The sequence below is a fragment of the Crotalus tigris genome, unplaced genomic scaffold, assembly GCF_016545835.1.
Source record: "Crotalus tigris isolate CLP2741 ecotype Arizona unplaced genomic scaffold, ASM1654583v1 scf7180000018275.596634, whole genome shotgun sequence".
Classification (NCBI taxonomy): Eukaryota; Metazoa; Chordata; class Lepidosauria; order Squamata; family Viperidae; genus Crotalus; species Crotalus tigris.
The window spans coordinates 402,892-425,277 of record NW_024096919.1 but is presented as its reverse complement, the minus strand read 5'-3'; the positions used below and the strand labels follow the sequence as shown (position 1 = coordinate 425,277).

At 39.0% G+C, this 22,386-nt stretch overlaps 1 protein-coding gene across 3 annotated transcripts in view; it reads right to left on the bottom strand.

The window, feature by feature from the left end:
- Nucleotides 1-14,643, bottom strand: part of EFCC1 (EF-hand and coiled-coil domain containing 1) — an 82,336-nt gene extending 67,693 nt beyond the window's left edge. For all 3 annotated transcript variants that reach the window (XM_039349444.1, XM_039349445.1, XM_039349446.1), the window contains exons 1-2: nt 13,759-14,643; nt 8,731-9,140 (exon numbers count right to left, since the gene is read on the bottom strand). In XM_039349444.1, coding sequence (XP_039205378.1) covers nt 8,731-9,140; nt 13,759-14,631 — 1,283 coding nt within the window. In that variant the 5' untranslated portion in view covers nt 14,632-14,643. The remainder of the gene's footprint in view (nt 1-8,730; nt 9,141-13,758) is intronic.
- Nucleotides 14,644-22,386: the final 7,743 nt, after the last annotated feature.

Genomic DNA, 22,386 nt, shown 5'->3' with positions numbered 1-22,386 from the left:
GGTTGAAATTTGATAATAGACTGGGTATATTTTTTGTACATTATAACTAGTATGCCACTTCTGATTGCTCTGAGTCGGTGGGATTTGGCTGTAGTTATCCACACCCTGTTACATTGCCTAATTAACTACCACAGCATACTCTTGAAAAGTGCCTGGAAATGGCAATTTATGCAAAATACATTCAGCTAGGTTGCCATCTGGTCTAAAGTACAGAGTTTGCCAGCTGTTCATCAGACAAAATTTAAATGAGCAAGAAAGTCCCATAGGCTTAGGGCCTTATTATTGATTAAGGTTGAAGGTGGCAAGACATAAGCCATTGATTCTCAGACCATATAGAAGCATTTTGTAAACTTGGAAGAGATTTTTCTGATTTTCAAGAGTATGGGGGGAAAAAAAAACAGCCCAAAATCTCTTAACTTAAAAGCACAGGAGACGTTGTCCCAGGATTTAAACCTGTGGCTGACAAACATTTGATTCCTAATTCTTCAATATGCAGCTCTTCTACAATAAGCAGTAAACAGCATGCAAATGTGATAAATATCTACTATTTCTTGTCTGCAGTAAAACAACTTATCTAGCTATAATGAGCCCCTGAAGTTTGTGCTATTATTGAATATGGAACTTAGTTTCTGGACAGTTGATATTTATTGCTGTGACTGGTGTGAAGTCTGCTGATAGGAAATACTTTTGCCATTATAACTGCGCATTAAGCAATTCAGAAGATGTCTTACTGAAGATGAGAGAGCATTCATTTATCTGGATGAATGTAATTTTCTTTGCAGTGTTATGGAAGTGGTAGTTTTTCCAGGAACAAGTGAGGTAGGTAGGACAGCTGACAAAGTTTCAAGTACAAAAAGCAGTTATGTACTTTTCTTAGGTCCAGGCCATATGGATGCCAATGAATGCTAATGTACCTACTTTATAAATGCTAATTTACCTATATTATGGTGTGTGAGTCCTGGTTGGGTAATCAGGTGTACTTGGGATGATTTGATTGCAAAGAAATAAACTGACAGAAAAAAGCTTGCAAGCCACTGGAAACAATCAGTTTTTAATCTTGATAGTTCTGAATTTTCAGCCATTTCCTTGAAGGTCTTTACCAGGCTATATGAAATCAAACTTTTAAGGGTATACCTGGCCAAGCTGAGATCCTCAGAACAATGCTATTCTTTAAATCATTTGTTTTGCATCCTGAATGAGTATGTCATGAAATAACCTTTAATCCTATGGCTGATATTAAGCTACCAAGCCAATTTCCTGATAAGTTATATATTGGTATTATTTCATCCTATTACAGCTGCTTATAAGACACAATTTCTAAAGGAGCACAAAAAATCTCGAGAGCAAGGATCACAGAATGAAAAATCTCCACAGCAAGAATAGAAATGTAACAACTTGCTCTGAATCCCTCATTACAAACTCAGAATACAAACATTATGGAATGTAATTCCTTAGATAAAGTAATTAACTGGTCAACATTAAGAAAAGAAGAAATAGGGGAGACATGATAGCAGTATTCCAGTATTTGAGGGGCTGCCACAAAGAAAAGGGTGTCACATTATTCACCAAAGCACCAGAGGGCAGGGTAAGAAACAATGGTTGGAAACTGATCAAAGAGAGAAGCAACCTTGAATTAAGGAGAAACTTCCTGACGGTGAGGACAATTAACCAGTGGAACAGCTTGCCTCCAGAAATTGTGGGCATTCCATCACTGGAGATTTTTAAGAAGAGGCTAGACAGTCACTTGTCTGAGATGGTATATGTCCTCCTACTTGAATAGGAGGCTGGACTAGAAGACCTCCAAGGTCCCTTCTAAATTGTACCCAAAGATGGTATTGAAATAACCTGAATATCTTCTCCTAACATTATTCTCTAACCTTCTATCCAATATGGACCTAGCAGATGGATGAAGCAATCCCTCGATTTCCTTTCATCTTATCCCTGTGATGCTTAGGCAGATTTAAGCTCTGTGGACAAATTAAAGAACAAAAGATTAACTGCAAACAGTACCTCACAATAATTTAAACAACAACAAAAAAAAGATACATAAATCTTGAGCCAGAAATGAACCTCACACTGCAAAAAACAAAAAAAATCCCAACAACTCAGACTGGGCTATTGTTAAGAGTTAGAACTTTGGGAAATGAGATTGGACCATTTGACTGTCCTGCTCTGCTTCATTTGTGATATCTGAAACTATAATCTTTGCATCAGAAATAAATGTATAAAGAAAAATGTAAGGGTAACTTGAATGCTTCTCTTGGAACAAAATTGCACAACACTAAAGCAGCACAAAAAGAAGTGTAAATTATTTGTATATCCTGTTTTCTCTCTCCTCATCCTCCAATAGTGAAAGTTGAAATTGTTTCAGAACAGAGGGGGAAGAATATTTCCACAATGAGAAAAAAATGGAAATAAATATGTGGGCCCCACTTGCCCTAGACTAATTTTGGCTTCTGGACAGAATAGAAATAAAATAAACAAAGAAGTGTGATATAGAGGGAAAAACATTTCCTATAATTTTCTTCCACAATCCTACATTTTATGAAGGAAAATTTCCCTCCATCTTCTTGTTACTTTCTTTCATTAAATTAAACACTTTGCATCTGATTTACATCAATAAATTTATTTTCCTATTCTATTTAAAAAGCACTTATAGTATCTTACAGGGTAGTTAAAAACAGGATTAAATTACTGGAATCATATTCTGCATTTTACACTTCAGTCCATTCAAATGCCTTCCAAAAGAAGACTGAACACACAGTGACGTCTCATTGCAAGGAATTGCTTTTAATCATAAGTTTTATACATGTGACAATCCCAGTTGTGGATTGTCATCTTGGTGTTTTTCTGAAAAGTTCTTCCTGAGCAAGCCTGGGTCCATATTTATTTATTAAATTAGCCCATCTCCCTTCCCAAAAGGATGAACTTCATGCACAATTAAAATTTGGAAAAGCATACTAGTAGGCAAGAATCCAAGACTAAATCTGATTCCTACTGTAAATACCAAGAGGGCTATGTACTTGTTTATAAATCCTCCCTTCCTCATGATGTAAAGGTAGTTCTTAATTCTCATTTGAAATTGTAATATGAATCAAGTTCTAGTAACAGCAATGGAATTCATCAATAATGTAAGTTAGGAGAAGCAACATGTCAATGACAAAAGCATCAATGCATGGCAGGAAAAAAGCAACATTTAGGGTGTTTTTTATATCTATATTTTACCAAATATTTTTTTAAAAAAACACACACACTTATAATAGCAATAAAAATGACAATGACTTATTATTTTTAAACCAATCTCCAACTTTAGACACAATAACTTGACAATGCAAATAACTCATTCTGAAACCCTATAAAATAACTGGAAAGGAACTAACAGAATAACAAAGGAAATGGCTATTTTAAGCTACCAAAAGTATTTATAGTTACTTTTGAGCATCACAGTAAGATGGAAAAATAAAACAGAATATTCATATAACATATCAATGGTATTTGGATCAGTTCACATAGATTAGTGGCCCCCAACCTTTTGGGCAACAGGGACCAGTTCTGTGGAGAGAGGTTTTTCCGCAGACTGGAGTGGAGTTTCATGTACTTCCTGCATCCCGCGTATGGGGCTTTGCTTGTTTGCACAGACGGGTTTCTGGCATGCTGTGACCAGTGCTGGTCCCTGGACTGGAGGTTGGGGGTCCCTGCCATAGATTATAGCCTATTATGGTTTATTGCAGCAATAACCCTTCCAGGCTTCAATAGGACTGAATGAAATTTTAATATTGGTGCTTGCTTAGAATATTGTTACACGTTGCTCTAATATATTCTTTACAACACAATGTAAGTATTGTTCTCATGATTAGAAAAAAACTGTAAAATGATTTCCTTGTTAGATTCAGCATTTAAAAAGCCAACTATTCGACTGCTTAATCATATTCCTGGCTTTGTTTTCTAATATTCTATATCTTGAACAAAACTTTATTGAGCGGTTATGTAGCATGGACTTCTTATAATTAACCTCACTGTTGCTTTAAGGCAGGGGTTTTCAAACTTGGCCCTTTTATGACTTGTGGACTTCAACTCCCAGGCAAGCTGGCTGAGGAATTCTGGGAGTTGAAGTCCAAAAGTCATAAAAGGGCCAAGTTTGAAGACCCCTGCTTTAAGGTAAACTGAGAGGCTAGAATTCAATGCCAACTATAACGAAAGGAACACATGCATCATCAAATTTAGTCTTAGACATTCAGCACCTGGTCATACCTATAACACATAAATACACAGAATACATAATGAAATACCTCTTTCAAACATAGTATATCACCTGTATATTCACACAGAGATGTCCATGAAATCCATGAAGTCTATTTTAATGGATTTCACCCAAAGGAAGCAACAAAAATACATTAATAGATCTATTCATTAAAAAGGTAAGACCATGCATGGAAGGACACCAAGTACTGATTGTTCTATTTTACAGCCCAATTTTAGTAATGCATATTTACTATAAAGCAGCTTTTCTCAAACTTGGCAACATTAAGATGTATAGACCTCAACTCCCAGAATTCTCCAGATAGCATCTTAAGACTGCCAAGGCTGAGAAATGCTGCTATAGAGATACTTTTACTTTTCAGTTACAGGTGTGGAAGCAGCTTTTGGTTAGCAATGTCCACAGGATCTTGCTGCTTTCATGAAAAGGACAAAAGCAGCATTGTGGTGTTGCAGTGGAAATTCTGCCCCTTTAGATGGGCGTGAGATGTTGTGCTGCACTCAGAAAAAAAGGAAAGGCTTGCGTTACAACATCACATCATTGCTTTCCTCAGTATGACCCTTTTTTGCCCCCTATTGCAGTCTTTTGCATTAGCTTTCTTTACCAGGGGCAGCAGGCAAAGCTGAAAACAATACCGGGCAGTTCTAATATATAATATACCTATCAAGGTAGTATTGTGACCCTATTTCTCAGTATCACTTTTGAGGGTTTTTTTTCCCATATTGACTATAGATGGAGAAATTATTACTCAAATCTACATATCAAATCAGATGATTAATTTATGTCATAAAGTTGAACATCAGTGCATGTAGCATGGATGTGTGTGTGGACAAGAATACCAACCTTGCTATGAAGCCTCTAATAGCGAGTGCCACATAAAGTGCACTAACCAAATAGGTGGTAAGACAATAGGGGAACTCAGGCACTACACAGGTTATGTAGAAAGGAAACACAGGGCCACTCACAAAGGACTCAAATGTTTATACACCAATGCACAGAGTATGAACAGCAAACAGGGTGAACTAGAAATTCAGGTTAATGAGGGCAGATACGATATTGTTGCCATTACGGAAACATGTTGGGATGAAACCCACACATGGAACACACAGCTAGAGGGATTTAAATTATTTAAAAGAAACAGACCAAATAAAAGAGGAGGTGGAGTTGCTCTCTATATAAGAAATAACTACATCTTCACAGAAATAGAGCACAACAATGATAAAAACTGTCTTGAATGCATTTGGGTCAATATAAAAGGGGGGGAAAATGACATTGCCATAGGTGTATACTACAGACCACCCACCCAAACAGAGGAAATAGATGAACTTTTTGCTAGTCAGCTAACTAAGGTATGTAGGAAGCACATCACAATAGTAATGGGGGACTTTAACTACCCTGACATCAACTGGGAGACAAACTCTGCACAAAGTGGAAGATCAAACAGGTTCCTGGCAAACCTAGCAGACAACTTTGTCTCCCAAAAAGTAGAGAAGGGAACTAGGGGATTAGCCATTTTGGATCTAATTCTCACTAACAGAGATGAAATGATAGAAGGTGTTGAAGCCATAGGAACCTTGGGAGGAAGTGATCATGCAATATTGGAATTCAACATTATGGAAGCACAAGCAATAGAACACAGTCAAACTAGAGTCTTGGACTTCAATAGAGCTAATTTCAATAAACTTAGAGAGGGCTTGGGAAGGATTCCATGGATGAGAATCCTCAAGGGGAAAACAACTCAAGAAGCTTGGGAAATTTTGAAAAATGAGATAATAAAAGCACAGTCTAGCACAATACCAACAAAGAGGAAAAACAACAGCTCTCAAAAGAAACCAGCATGGCTGCATAAAGAACTCTCTGACAAATTGAAAGATAAAAAGGACAAGTATGGAAAGTGGAAAGAGGGGAACATAACTAAGTCAGAATATCAGCAAATAGCCCGAGCCTGCAAAGATGAAGTGAAGAAAGCCAAGGCTCAAAGTGAACTAAGGCTTGCGACCAAAGTCAAAAATAACAAAAAAAGCTTCTTTCAACATGTAAAAAAACAAGAAAAAAGTGAAGGAAATGATTGGTCCATTAGTGGGTGGAAGTGGCAAGAAGGTGACAAGCAACAGGGAGAAAGCAGAACTATTTAACTCATTTTTTGCATCTGTCTTTACACAAAGGGAAAAAATAGACCAACCTATCAAAAATAGTGCCATAAAAAACAAAATAGAAACACAAGTTAAGATAGGCAAGAAAATGGTTAGTGAGCACCTGTCCAGCCTAGATGAGTTCAAATCGCCAGGACCAGATGGATTACATCCCAGAGTTCTCAAGGAACTGGCAGATGTGATATTGGAGCCACTGAACTATATTTTTCAAAGATCCTGGAACACAGGGGAACTACCAGAGGACTGGAAAAGAGCTGATGTAGTTCCCATCCTCAAAAAAGGAAAAAAAATGGATCCAGGAAATTACAGACCTATCAGCCTGACCTCAATACCTGGGAAGATCCTGGAAAAGATAATCAAACAACGAATCAACGAACACCTAGAGGCAAACAAAGTCATTACTAAAAGCCAACATGGGTTTGTCAAAAATAGATCATGCCAGACAAATCTTATTGCATTCTTTGACCAAGTGACAAAATTAGTGGATCAGAGGAATGCTGTGGACATAATTTACTTGGACTTCAGTAAAGCATTTGATAAAGTAGATCACAACCTACTACTTGACAAGATAGAAAAATGTGGGGTAGACAGAACCACCACCAGATGGATCCGTAGCTGGCTGACCGGCCGTACTCAGCGAGTGGTCCTCAATGGAACTGCATCTATATGGAGGGAAGTGTGTAGTGGGGTGCCCCAGGGCTCTGTTCTGGGCCCAGTACTCTTCAACATCTTCATCAACGATTTGGATGAAGGGATAGATGGGGAACTCATCAAATTTGCAGATGACACCAAGCTGGCAGGAATAGCCAACACTCCAGAAGACAGGCTTAAGATACAGAAGGATCTGGACAGACTTGAACACTGGGCACTAACTAACAAAATGAAATTCAATGGTGAAAAAAGCAAGGTTCTACATTTAGGCAAGAAAAACCAAATGCACAAGTACAGCATAGGTAGCACCATGCTCAATAGTAGTAACTGTGAGAGGGACCTCGGAGTCCTAGTAGACAATCACCTAAATATGAGCCAGCAGTGTGCTGCAGCTGCCAAAAAGGCCAACACAGTGCTAGGCTGCATTAACAGAGGGATAGAATCAAGATCACGTGAAGTATTAATACCACTCTTCAATGCCTTGGTAAGGCCACACTTGGAATACTGCATCCAGTTTTGGTCACCACGATGTAAAAAAGATGTTGAGACTCTAGAAAGAGTACAGAGAAGAGCAACAAAGATGATTAGGGGACTGGAGGCTAAAACATATAAGGAACGGTTGCTAGAATTGGGTATGTCTAGTTTAACGAAGAGAAGGACAAGGGGGGACATGATAGCAGTATTCCAATATCTCAGGGGCTGCCATAAAGAAGAGGGAATTAAGCTATTTTCCAAAGCACCTGAAGGCAGGACAAGAAGCAACGGGTGGAAACTAATCAAGGAGAGAAGCAACCTAGAACTAAGGAGAAACTTCCTGACAGTGAGAACAATTAATCAGTGGAACAGCCTGCCTCCAGAAGCAGTAAATGCTCCAACACTGGAAGTTTTTAAGAAGAGACTGGACAGCCATTTGTCCGAAATGGTGTAGGGTTTCCTGCCTGAGCAGGGGGTTGGACTAGATGACCTCCAAGGTCCCTTCCAACTTTACTACTATTACTATTACTATATATGAAGCCCCAATAACTATTATTGTGAAAGTAGCAGATGGCAAAGCTGACAAGGCTATGAATGTTGTTTAATTCTGAAAATTATTTTACAAGGCATTTGCTTACAAACCTTAAATAGCATAACCACCACTGCATCTTGGACCAAGCACTTGACATATTACTTGAAATACTTTTTGAATGGCTTAAAGAAAAGCTATGCAGTACCAAAGCAAGAGAAATCTAAAAGTGCAGTGTTGAACTAATAATAATTTGAAGCTCAGAATAATCAAGTTGCATTGCAGATAACCAATGCCCTTAATGCTTACCAGCTGTGTTTTTCTTTTCCCAAAGGCCTCTCCCATTAGATTACAAGTTACCCTTTCTAAACATCAATTGCCTCAATACTGTTAATAATGCCTGCTAAATTAGACTGTTGACATCTGCTAACTTTTGTCAATGGCATTTTGGGATTTCCTTTGGTGGTCTCTGCTGTTACTAGGAAATCATGTTTGCTGCTACATTAACTAGAGAGAAGATAAGTAAAGCTTTGCAATGAGTCCCTACTAAGAAAATAACTAAGTACTGTAGCAGCTAATTCTCTACCCACATTTCAGCAAGGGTTCCAAAACCACATTTGCATTCAGTCTGTTATATTTATTTAGTTTTAAACTTTCGGCCTTACCTATAATACTGTAGCTGAGATTCTAGCTGCTGGATATAGGTCTGCAGTTGGGACACTTTATGGGCTTTAGTTTCTAGCTCCTTTACTTTTCCAAGGCTGTTAAGGACAACACATCTCGCTTCTTCAACTTTCTTCCTCATTTCTGCCTTTTCTCTTTTTAAGCTGTGGTTGCAACCTTCCAGGGCCATGAGGGCTTCATGAGAGTTCCTTAGTTCTTTTTCCAGTTCTTGGTTAAATCTAATTGCTTCTTCAATTTGTCCATCTCTAGAAGTTCGGATTAATTCAACTTCCTTTAGAACACTCTGAAGGCACTTGGAAGTCTGAAATCTATTGTTAACCTGTTGTCTCCGGCTGCCTATAAAGCAAGTCCCATTTTCCTTATGCTGTGCATGGCTCTTCCACAATCCCACCTACAATCATCAGGAGCAAAATGAAAAAACAAAATATTGATTAGGAGCAGTCAAGGTTTTAAACAAACACATTTCTTCTCAATGCAATTAATACATTTGTCTTCAACAAATGTATCAGTAGCTGAAAAATGATCATCATCCAATGGCTGAAGCAAACACGCAAGTGCCCATCATGCCTTCTGTTTGCATTATTTCACACAGGAATTCTTGTGTGCATATTCTTAAATAGAATTTACCGCCATTTTGGTTACCTAGATTGCATGACTCTGCTTCCCAATGAAAATTTAGGTGCAGATTAAACAAACAAGGTTGAGTGGCAGCATCATGCATTAAGATTGTAATCATGAATCCAGTTACCTCACCGAAAGGTGCATTTGGTTCTGAGTCAAGACGCATAAAATTGTATTATAAAATATATGCCAGTGTAAGTATGAATGCTTATCAAGAGAAACTGTAGTCTTAAGTGGCTCTTAATTTCTTGGTAAAATAGGACATTGTGAAAGGTTGAGTAGTTTTCATTCTAATCCTATCTAATGCTGTACCTGAAGTGTACCACATTGCTGACTGTGAATTATGGGAGCTGATATCTAATGCCTCTGAAGATCACCAAGCCCGAGAAGACTGCTCTAGAAGTTACTAAAGTATCAACAAGTAGAATACATAGCTAAGAGTGCATAGTATAAAAAACAAACTCTTGCTTATACCAATATTGTCTTCATTAAGGTAATATATTTGAAAAACTGTGCCTTATTGTATTTTCAGTAAGGGATGTTGAAGGCATCAAGAAATCATGAAAAGCATAGTACTCAATCCAACATCACTATTACTCAAACTCAGCATTTTTTTCATAAGGATATCCAGAGCTTCTTCAACACATTCCAAAACCTCTCTAAAACTGTACAGAACTGAAAGCAAGTGAAGATACTAGATGGGTATCCTAGAGCGAATGGTCAATGGTTCTTTTGGGGGAGGAAGTATTGTAGGGGACAAAGGACTCCTTATAGTATTATGGTTAGGGGGCAGAGGAGGAAAAGGATTTCTCTCACTGTCCTTGTTCCCATGTGTGCACAGTTTATTTTATGAAAGGGAATGTATAATTCTGTGTTCTTCATGCGTGTTCTAAATTTTGCTTTTTCACATACTGATATCGCCTATACTGTTAGTGAATGTAAGTAACCTGTATTATTTATTTATTGGATTTCTATGCTGCCTATTTCACTAATATGACTCTGGGCAGTGCAGGCATAGCCATCACGCAGAAGTCGCCCATGCATACACAGGAAATATACATATAGGTGTTCCCAAAAATAGTAGAGTGGAGAAAGAAAAGCAGAAATAATCCCATTCCCTTCCAAACCATTGCATTACTGCAATGAATTCAAAGAGGAGGAGTACATAGTTAAAGTTCTCTTTCCTTGACAGGAAGAAGCTGAAGAAAGAAAGTTGGTTCTTAGGATAGACCAGGGGTGTCAACTGCCAGCCCGGGGGCTGGATGAGTCATGGCGAAACTGCGCCCACCCCATTGCTGGCAATGGGGAAAAAGTTGTGATACATTGAGATACGTCACGTGATGTTGGGAGTTTGACACCCCTGGGATAGTGGGCCATCAGTAGGTGATGGATGAAAAGAGCAGAAATTCGTTCTGGTTAGCAAGAGCTATCAACAGTTATCCATAAGTCAAACAAATGAGATAAAATTGTGACTTCAAAATAGAGTATGTCATCCAGCTGAAGCATTATGCTATAGTTGGACTTATTCATTTATTTATGTATCAAAACTGTTGCTAAATCTAGATTCATGCTGCAACAGCATATTAAAATAAAATGAAGTGTTACATAAAAAAAGTAATATAGTGCTTCACAAAAACAAGCCAATAATGAAAATGACTTATTAGCTAGCATTTGAGTTGTTGATGGGTTGGCTATATATATAAAGCTGTTCTGTTCCATGCATGCTGTACAGCAGCAAGATCTGGCCAGTATTACAAAGCTGACAGGATATAATAAAAGATAATTTCCTGTTTTGCCTGACAGGGGGATCCCATAACAAAAACATGGTAGGTGTACTATTTGGAACTCTTGGATGGCCCAAGAGAATTCTAGGAACAGCTTAAAGGAAGAAGAGATGGGGGGGGGAATATGGAGTATAAGGAGTCATGTTACTACAAGTAGTAGAGACAAAATGAATAGGAGAGCCAGGGGAAAAGACAAGAGACAAGATGGAACTTCCCTGATGAGTAGATCCATCAAAAACATAGTGAAAATGTAAAATTTGCATATATCGTAAGTCTTTGGCTTTTGGTAGGAATATATGCATCTCCAGATGCACCTAGAGAGCAATTAAAAGTAGAAGTGGATAAAGTGATTTATTGGAAAAGATGTATCTGCTTACTTACTAAGTCACAGAGTTATTCCAAAATATAAGCGTATCAAAGAAAATGCTTCAAAGTGAAATAGATCTGTATTAGACAGCTGCTTCAGACAGATTTCTGCTTATGTTACCTACCTATCTGTGAACAAAGACTACTGACCTTAACGACAATTAAATTTTAATGGGCATGTAAATGGAATTGAATTGTTAAATCCACTAAAGCCAGCGTATTTAATTCTGCATTGAAGTTATATTAAAATCATGAAATTATTTATCATGGTAAGGACCCAACCTTTTTTATATTAAAAAGTATCCATCTCCTTGTTATTGAAAAGATGTGGAGGAATGAAAATGAATGCAAGTCTTCAAATATTAATATTATCTGACTTTCCCCAGTATATCTTGTTTCAATAGGAAAATTCATGTTCTTTCTTCATCTTTTCCCTCCATACTTTTTTTCAGGGGTCCCCAATCCCTGGGCCACAGCCTACCTCCAAGCCTTGAGCCATTCAGAAATGGGCCATGGAAGTGGTGGGCGAGCATATGCGCACAACATCCCCATTTGTGCGAACAGCAGGCGAGCAGGCCGGCCTGCTGCTCACACAGAACCACCCCTTCCCCCCTCCTGATCCACAAAGCTGAAAAGGTTGGGGAACTATGCTTTATTATTATACCTTCAGTGGAGTCATAGGTAGGATTTTCCCACTGAAGTCAATGAATTTTCCAGTGCAACCAAAATTACACTTATTCAGAAATACATTGAAGTCAGTAAAGCTGTGTTTGAGTGCTTCAGAATGAAACTTCAGAAGTGCTTATCTTTGACTGGACAATCAAAGATAAATATTAATATTATTTTGTTGCAAAACTTGCAAACATAACGGCAGTCAATTGAAATTATTCTAAACCGATTTTTGCTCTCCCTGGGTCTGCCACAGTTTGCTCCCGCTGACCGCAAATCCTGTTCAGCTCTTGGGACGTCCTGGTCCAACAGCTTGCCGGCAACTTAGTGTTGAAGTAGCCACACAGCATCTGAAACATGCTTCTCTGAATTTCTAGTAGAGTGCTGTCATTTATATCATATATGAAGACCACAATGTTTATGTGCCATGTTGTCCTTTTGCCACTGACTAACAAGATTTCAAAGAAGACAAAAGCTAAGCAAAATATTTGTGCATCAGCCCCAAAGCCAATAGCTGTCAGTGATTTTAAGCAATCTTTGTTGCGTAATCTTTTCAACTCAACACAATATAAAGAGAACCAGGTTTGAATGGAAATTAAAAAGTTACAAACTTTTTAGAATGATTCCCATCGCAAGAATGTTTGCTAACCCTCGAGGATGGATAGAAATCAGGACTTTTGAAGTTATCACTGCTATTTTCTTGGTCAATTAGAATTTGCATTACTCAAAATATGTCAACACCAAACAATACACCCCTATAAATAAAGGAGCTGCACTCTCCATATGACTTGTTAGAAAAAACAGGGCTGCTTCTTTGTCACAATTTACTCTTTCCCCTTCACTTATAATATCCCACTATGGCAATAAAACTCACTCCTTAGTATGTCATAATGATAAGGGTTGACTTTGGCAGTTCACGGAAACCCACCTAAGTCAAAGTGCATGCTTTATACACAATAATAGACCATCCCACAGCATATTTCTCCCCTTGTTTGCCAGGGGAGGGCTGGTTCCCAAAATTTCCCCATTCTCCTTTAAGTTGTCCTGAAAGAAAATAGAAATACCAGTGTGTCCCCCCCCCCCCCAATACACACACTTCTGAACATTTAAATTGGCTGCAACATCTTTCCCATCCCTGGCTGCAAATGAGATTGCTAACTAACAAGGTAAACTATTAGTTTGCTGAACTTCACCACATCCAAAATGTGCAGCCTGAGGCAGCCACCTCACTACCCCGAAGGGCAGATAGGGCTCAGGAAGGCATTTAGGACATTCTCCAGTACCCTTTCCCTTCCTCCTGTCTTCAGGTGCCCTTTCCCAGAGCAGACTAGTGGCCAACTTTTGGGTGAGCATCTATGTCATTCAGGATTTATCACACCCCACTGCAATCTCGTCTGAAAAGCGTTTAATTAAGAACACTCGGGAATGGTTGGGGGCTCAGCTTGGGGCCTTCACGCCCACCCAGGCAGTGTAACCGGGGTCCGGCAAGGAAGGCTCAGCAGCTCCAAGACGCGCTCTTTCTGATCCCTTCGGGCTCCGCTGCGCAACAGGACTTCCCCGCCCGCTCACCTGGAGCGCCAAGCACCGGGCATCGCTGCTCTGCAAAGCCGCCCTCATGTCCTCCACCAGTTCGCGCAGGCTGGCATTTTCCTCCTCCAGCTTGACGATGCGATCCTCCGCTTGCTCCAGCGCCACGATCTCTTCGTAGCATTCCCGGGAGCACGACCCGGGCGGCGAGGAGGAGCACGACCGAGCGCTGCTGCTCCGCGCCGGGCAGCCTCTGCCCACCGCCCTGCGCCCCGCCGCAGCTTGCTCCCGCCGGCGGCGAAGCGGACTGCGGAGGCGAATCTGGGTCTCGATGTGCTCGCTCTCCTTGCCTAGAGGTAGCCTGCTCACCCCCGGGACGCCCTGGTCCGGCGCTTTGCAGCCGGCCTTAGTGCTGAAGTAGCCGCACAACTTGGCGTGGAACTGTCGGAAAGTCAGCTCGGGCGAGAGGTTCTCGCAGAGGCCGGCGCATTCCTCCGGGTCGGCGGCCGCCTCGTCGTCGTCTTGCAGCCCCAGCACCAAGCAGAGGGTCTGGTAGTCCTCGCCGGGGATCTTGCCTTCGCCTTCGCAGTCCAAGTGGTGGAAGATCTCTTGCAAGTACTGATCCAAGCCCGTGGCCAGCACGATGATCTCGTTCTCTACTCCCCGGTCCAGCCCGTAGTGGTAAGCCAAGGCGCTCACCAGCCATTGGGTTCGGCGGGCCGGCCGGCTATAAGGGTCCCACACCTCAGGCGGATCCATCCTCGGGCGCTGCCGCCGCCGCCGCCGCCCCCTCGCAGCTCGGCTTGCGCTTCTCTTCAACCATTCTTCCCTGCCTGAATCGAGTTCCCCGGGTCTGGATGGGCGGTGCTCCCTGAGCCAGCCACGCCCCCTTCTCGTCTTCCTCCCCGCCATCATGGCCCCGCCTCCAGTACCGAGAGCGGAGGTGCTACCGTAGGTGGGCGCCTCTTCTAAGACTCTGGAGGCGCGAGTGAGCATGCGTCTTGTTTCCTGGGTGTAAATGAGTTTTAACGAAGGATCTTTTCTTAGAAGATAAGCAAACTTTTTCAACGGAACGAGCCATAAGGTAGACTAGGAATTTGGAAAAAAAAAAAATCAAGAAAAGGCATTGACCGTGTCGAGACCATCTCTAAGAGTGCAGCTGAACTGAGATAAGTCTTTGCCTTATTTTTTGCCTCCATTTATAGAAGCATTTCCAAAAAGTAGCCCCGATCGTTAACAGTAGCAGCCACCAACATAAATCAAATTAAGAAAGTCAATACAAATGACAATATTACAAAGAAGTGCTGGGCAAACCTCAGAAGCATCACATTAGAATACAAGAACTTCCGTGCCTAGCCAACAAGTCTGCTTTGCTTTGCTCCCGCAGGTGTATTTTTCTGTATATCTACCTGTACAAATGTTTGTAGTTGCAGTATTGCATAAAGAGAGGAAAGCTGCTTTCCTCAACGTTTTAACAGAAGTTTTCCTTTTTATTTCCTTTTTCCAAAACTAAAAGAAAAAATTTCAAAAATGAGGCAATTTTCACATCACACCCACAATTTTCAAGCAAGAAAGGTATTTGGTATTCAGATGAAGAAACAAAAAATGCTACCTTTTATAGGAAGATACATTTGGCGCAGTTCCTGCAATTTTATTCTCTAGGCATGCTTTCTTTGTCAAAGTTGTTCAGTTGCTAAGTCATGCTGTCCTTCCGCGACTCAATGGACCATAGCATGGTAGCCCCCCCCATTTTCCACTGTCTCCCTGAGTTTGCCAAATTCATGTCCATTATGTTGATGACACTATCTAACCATGTCATCCTCTGCCATCCCTTCTTTTTGCTTTTAATCTTTCCCAACATCCTCTTTGCATATTAGGTAGCCAGGGTATTTAAGCTTCAGCTTCAGTATCTGTTGTTCCAAAGAACAGTCAGGATTTCCTTTAGGGATTTCCTTTAGGATTGGCTGATTTGATGTCCTTGTAATCCCAGGGACTCTCAAGAGTCTTTTCAGCAGCAGAATTTGAAAGCATCATTTCAGCACACAGCCTTCTTATGGTACAACGCTCACAGGCATACATTACTATTGGAAAAAACAAAGTTTTTGACTATACAGACCTTTGTCGGCAAGGTGATGTCTCTGCTTTTTAATATGCTGTCTTCTTTGTCAAAGAGCAGGGATTACTTTTTAAATATATATCATTGCAAAAGAAACATCTTTTTAACCTTTTTGATTTTGTCTGCTCTCCAAGATCTGCTCAGCCACTTGAAATTACTGACCGATACTGGAGTTTTTGAATCACAAGTCCCAATTATGCAAGAACTTGAAGTTCATTAGTTGTTATTTGATCTGAGCATATCACGTCTACAACAGATGTCTGTTCTATTTAGGAAATAGTTTTTTTTTAAAAGAACAACAACAATAATAGTCAAACTTCCTCTCACAATTCACAAATTTCACAAATCTGAAAAACAATATATGCTTATGTTAACACATAATGAAAATTACATTCTGACAAGAGTGACATCATTGTTTTTGTAATATCTATCCTGATTAAAAGAAAACACACTATTTTGTGACATTTTTCTTGTGACATTTTTCTTCCTTTTATAGTTCCATACAGATATGACTGCTTTTACTTTTCACGGAGATTCACCAATTTACATAGACAAATGAGCAGGACAAGCAATAATTAACTTTAAGAGAGGAAAGCATAAAGAATGGCACTAATTTTAAAATTTCTAATCTTAACAATAGGAAAAAAATCTGAGCAGAAAACAGTATCTATGAAAAAATAAAGATACTGGATAAATATATCAGTGTATTGGATGACTAAGGAAATCTAATGAAGTTCAAATATCCAGTTTCACATTCCCACTTGGCCACAAGTTTCCCTGAGTAGCTTTGCACTGTTTTTCTCAGCCAATGGACAACAGAGGATTGTTGGCTTAGCAATAAAATTGCTGGGTCTCCCATATGTTTTGCATCACACTTTTCTAGAGAAAAAGGTGAATATGAATGAAAATAAATAAACCTGCTATATTTAGAAAAAGGGAAAAAATAAAGCAAGAGTACTTCATTTCTGGATTACTCATAAATTACTGATAAGTGCTTTATATAGGCATTTTATACAGGCATCTATCTTAAAATCTTAAATTCATAATTTTTTTTAAAAAATCTAGCCCGTTAAGAACCTTAAGCAATGCCCTCTGATTTATGGATACAATCCAGAATGCTGCTACTCTACTCATAAAGAAATGGTTTCCCAGGAATAAATCTGGCTATGCTGGTGGGGAGATTGAAGGAATGCCAAAACTGTTATTACAGAGGGCAGTGATCAAATAATTTGGTCAAATAGCTTTGAAAAGAGCCTGTAGAAACAACACTTAGCCTGTTAAGTAGGATCTCTCTCTCTCTCTCTCTCTTACACACACACACACACACACACACAGAGAGAGAGAGAGAGAGAGAGAGACAGAGAGAGAGAGAGAGAGAGAGAGAGAGAGAGAGAGGGAGGGAGTTGTGAGTTCCTTAATTGACCATTAAAAACTGCAGAAACGGGTATCAGAAACGGGCACAATTTTTGCTGCTAAACAGTGAGAGTTCAAAAAAGATTTGTAGCTATACCGTTCTAAATGTGGAATCATGCTGGGCAGCCCAGTAGCTTTTTTAATAGGAAAAAATATTCTTAATTGAACCAAGGCATCAAAGCAGGTTGTAGAAAAAAGAAATGGAAATGAAATGAAGCTCAGCCACTGCTCAACCAACTAAATGAGGGAAAGCAATAGGTCTGCAAGACTCAAGGTTAATTGTATGTTTGGGGGAATGATATTTCAAAAAGTTTAATGTGATTCCTGGCTGCACCAAAGATAGGTCTAAAGAGAAAAAATGCAGATAGATGTTCACCTGCCTGTTTCTCAAAAGGGAACCTGCTGCTGATAACAGGATTTCTTGAATTCTCCTGTGGCTCAAACATCACTATGATCTTTGTATCCATTATGTACTTCAAAACGGCTTATTTTTCTCATCATGCCCTGGATTGGCTCAAGCAATTCTTTCCTATTGCTGGCAGTGTGACTACTCTAAATCTGACAGGCAGTTCATTAGCAGACTCTCTCAAAGGAATTGCTAATCAATTTAATCAGTGGAGGAAAGTATTCTTTTCCCTTTCATTTCATTATGCCCGGGATGTATTGACAATAGCAATCAAGCCTTTTGTTCCAAATGGTTCCGCCAGACTTTTCCAACAAGCCTCTCTCCCCCAGAATAAAATACAAACAAAACGTAATCACTAAGGTAAGGTTTTTAGAAACAGCAAGTGATTATAATATATTGCACTACATAAAATTATAGCCACCCGGTCTGACTTCTCTGAAACAAAATGGAATTGCATGCAGTGGAATCACAATATGAGAAGGAGGCTAGAGCAATTTCTCTGTATGCCAGCATATAACATCTGGAACTCAGTTTCTAATTATTCTTGCTGTTGTCAAGAAAGCAAAAAAGAGTCATTTGCTTCCTTTTTGCATCAACGGTAATAAATAGCATCTAGATTTCCAAACTAAGATACCACCTTTCACCCAGTAATCAAAATACAACAAGTAATCTACTGCTTGTGAAAGTTTTATATTGAATGCTCAGAAAATATGGGATCATCACATCGATGAACAAATTTTGCAGTTCTTGTCCAATAAATTAATGATAGGGTATTTATTGCATAGAGGAAACTATGCATAGATGGAAACTATGTGGAGTTGGAAGCTAACAGAGCTTCCAACTCAATGTTTTAAGAAAATTCTTTCCACCTTGACTTGCCTGTTAAGAAAAGCAGTGGCATAGCATAGTGTTTAATCTGGTATGCACAACAGTCATGTGGGACTAGCCCATGTTTAAGGTAGCTTTTGTAAGAATTGGGAAGTTGTCCTTCAGTATATACAGGGCACTCTAAAACATATAGAAAAGAATGATAATGGAAAGCAGATTACCTTTTAGGTCGTAACCAACATTATTTATCTTGTCTATAGAATCTCTTGGAAGTTACTTCCTATAAAAGATAGTTTATCCATTATAATTATTGTGCATTGCTGACAGGAACTTTTCAATATCTCAGATAAAAAAATGTATATTCCTTTCTATAACATTAAATATTTTTTAACTATGTGCTTGTGAGAGAAATATTTACACTGCTTTTAAGAAATTGCATATTAGCCTCCTTGACTGGACCTTTAAAAAAAGCCCTTTTACTTCTGAAAATATAAACATTCTCAGTTATTGGCAACTGCATTCAAATGTTTAGTGGGACAAATGTATCAAAGCAAGCATTTAAAAGCAAAGTGCTTGCAGACGTCTTATAGCAGCACCACTCAAAACCACAATAAAATTCATCACTGTTTTGCATGAAAGATCAAAGTGGATGATTCCAATGTTCATTGCTGGAGTTGGTTAGAAAAGAAGTCCTGCTTTCTTGCAGTTCTGTGTTCATTTCTAGCATTACAAGAAGGAAAGCTGTTGCTAGAAATGAAAATATGCTTTTCAACATAAGAAGCTTTTATATTTTATATCTTTTACTATTTCTAGGCAAAATGTTACTACCTATGACGTATGACATGCCATACGCTAAATAAATAAATAAATATATTTTTTCCAGGGCAAAATAATATCTCAGTGGGAGAATAGATTCCCAAAAGACAATTTAACTGAAAATGCTACATTATTTGTTTTTACTAAATCAAAAAGCAAAGCAAATGTTACATCTTTTTAGGAGAACAAAGCCATACATATTGGCTCTGAAGTACAGTAAATCCCTCACAAAAGGATTGAGCACAGCAGTTTTATTTCAGTGACTGCATATTTCCAAAAGGAAACCATAAGAGTTGAGAACTTGCAGCACTGATTTCCCCCCCCACACACACACACAAAAGACTATTGCTATGATCCATTATGCTCCTTTCCTGGCTTGGCCATAATGATTAGGTTCACACATTTCATTTTACTTAAGCACAGTTGGTTGACTATGGAGAATGAACTCATACAGCATTACATGCAAAAGGTTATGGTTCAAGAATTCAGGCACTGTCATGGGACCTATTCTTAGATAAGTGCAGAAAGAGATTTCTGCTTTTCCACATCATAGTAAGCCAGCCTTTTGCAAAATTGTTCACCTTGAACAAGCAATTGAGCCAATAAACAGTTGCTCAGTTTTTCCCAATTTGTTCCCCAGTCTAACAGAATGCTATCAAGGAATTATGTAAAGGAAATTAGGATTCTGCCTGCTGGTCCATTAGCAGAAGAATTTTCTGAAAACTGAACAGAATGGGCTCAACGTTGACGTAGCAGGAGATGTCGACAAAAGAAAGATTGAGTTCAAAAATGTTTTACCCAGTGTACTCTACAGGAGAGGCAGTTGCTCTTAACGCTACTGGCCACTTCCATTTTTAAGCCCCCCCCCTCTCCTCTTCCCCAGTCATGGAATTGTTTTGGGGGTTTGGAAAGAATTCTGGAAGGCAGGCTCTCTGATCTGTTCCTGTCCTGTTTTATCATGAAGTATGAACCCAAAGATCTGCCTTTCCTCTTAAAACTGAACAATTAAAAGTCGGATACTTTGCCTCTTGAACCCTTGGATGATTTATGTTGTTAACCCATTTGAATTAGCATTAGTTTGCTATCAGGGTCATTGGCACAGGGCTAGTTTCAATTTTAACTTTTGGATCGCATATTTTCCATTAGCTGAAATGGTCTAGTTTCTTGTGGTTTTTTTTTTCTTATTATCTGTTGATGTTTCTCTGAGTTCAGTTTTGTATCCCTTTTTCTTCATTCTTTGTACTCTGACCCTTGGATTTTCAATACTCTTAATTTCAGTTTCAGAATTTAGAGTAGAGTAGAGTAGAGTAGAGTAGAGTAGAGTAGAGTAGAGTAGAGTAGAGTAGCGTAGCGTAGAATGGAATAGAATAGAATAGAATAGAATAGAATAGAATAGAATAAAATAGGTTTATTTGGCCAAGTTTGATTATATACACAAAGAATTTGTCTTCGGTTGTTTTGTACATGCAAAACAACAGAACAATGATAATCATCATCTTAATACCAATAGGAGCACGGAGTAAGAAGGATAATAAGGATAATAAGGATAATAATAATAATAATAATAATAATAATAATAATAATAATAATAATAATAATAATAATGCTACAGCTATACTAGTAGGGTAAACACTCATAGGCATTAGACAACACTGCGAGAATTAGGTGTTCAGCAGAGTGATGGCCTAAGGAGAAAAACTACCTCTGTGTTTAGTTGTTTTGGTCTGCAATGCCCTATAGTGCCATCCCGAGGGAAGGAATTGAAACAGTTTATGTCCAGAATGTGAGGGGTCTGCAGATTGGAGTCTGTACCTATCCTGTTTGGTTGCTGTACCAAACCAGACAGTTATAGAAGTACAAATATGAAACTCAAAAATTCCTCTGTAAAGCTGGATGAACAGCTTCTGAACTCCCTGAGTTGATGCAGGAAAAACATTCTTTGTTGTGCTTTTCAATGACAGTTCTAATGTTAGGTGTCCATTTCAAGTCATTTATTTAGTTATTTATGCCAATGGTATGCAGGTATAATTCTCTATGATAACGACTATTACAAAAGAAACAAAGATAGTATCAATCATAATAAGAGCCTTGGGTGTAGCACCACTTGAACACGGTCAGCATTGACAAAATCACCATCAGTTGCAAAAGACAGCTTTACTTGAAACAGCTTACATCCTGCAACAATATCTTTAAAACCATCGAACAACCATATCTGCCTACTCCAGGTCCTTCAGAATAAACCAATAGGTGGATAAAACTGCCAAATCCAGTTTAAACATCTGGCTGACTCCAGTGAACCATAAAAATAGAAAAGTTTGAAAAATCTGAAATCAAAGCTAAGTGGCTGAAGTATCATTAAAGCAATCAATACTTAGGCAGTCCCCATTATACTATGTACAGCAAGAGTAGTTGACTGGACCCAGATAAAACTTGGTAATTTGGATGGAAAAACAAGAAAACTAATGGCAATACAGGCTTTGCACTCCAAAAATGATCAGCTACATTTGCCAAAATCAAAAGGGGGCAGAGGACTCTTATAGGTGAAACAAACTGTGGAGGAAGAGAAAGATGGCTTGAAGGACTATATTAAGAAAAGCAAAGAATGACAGCAACTGGAGACTGAGACATGTGGCTGGGGGAAATCTGGCATTTGAAATCCACACATCTTAATATTCCTGAGGTTGAGAAACACAGATTTATACACACAAACACATTGCTGGAGGAAAGATAAACCAGAGAGGATTCCTTTAATATGCACACTTGCCTAAAACCAAGAATATCCTTTCTATTTATTTATTTTTGCTCTGAACAATCTCAGTTTAATTCAATGTGAGAATACTAGAGAAAGAAGTAAAACATGGCTAATAAGTCTGGTAAGTCACAAAAAAATATGTTCTGCTGCAGTTGTATTCCCTCCACACCATCCTCAGTCCAATTAATTTACCTTAAGGCAGTTGTATCATTAAGCTCTCCCTGAGTTTAAAAGGAGACTGCTGCTTTTGGGCTAGAAAAAATAATACTGTACCTAAAGTTTCCTTCTTTATCACTGCAGGACTTTGTCTTGTAGGAAGTATGTGGATTGTTGAGGGGG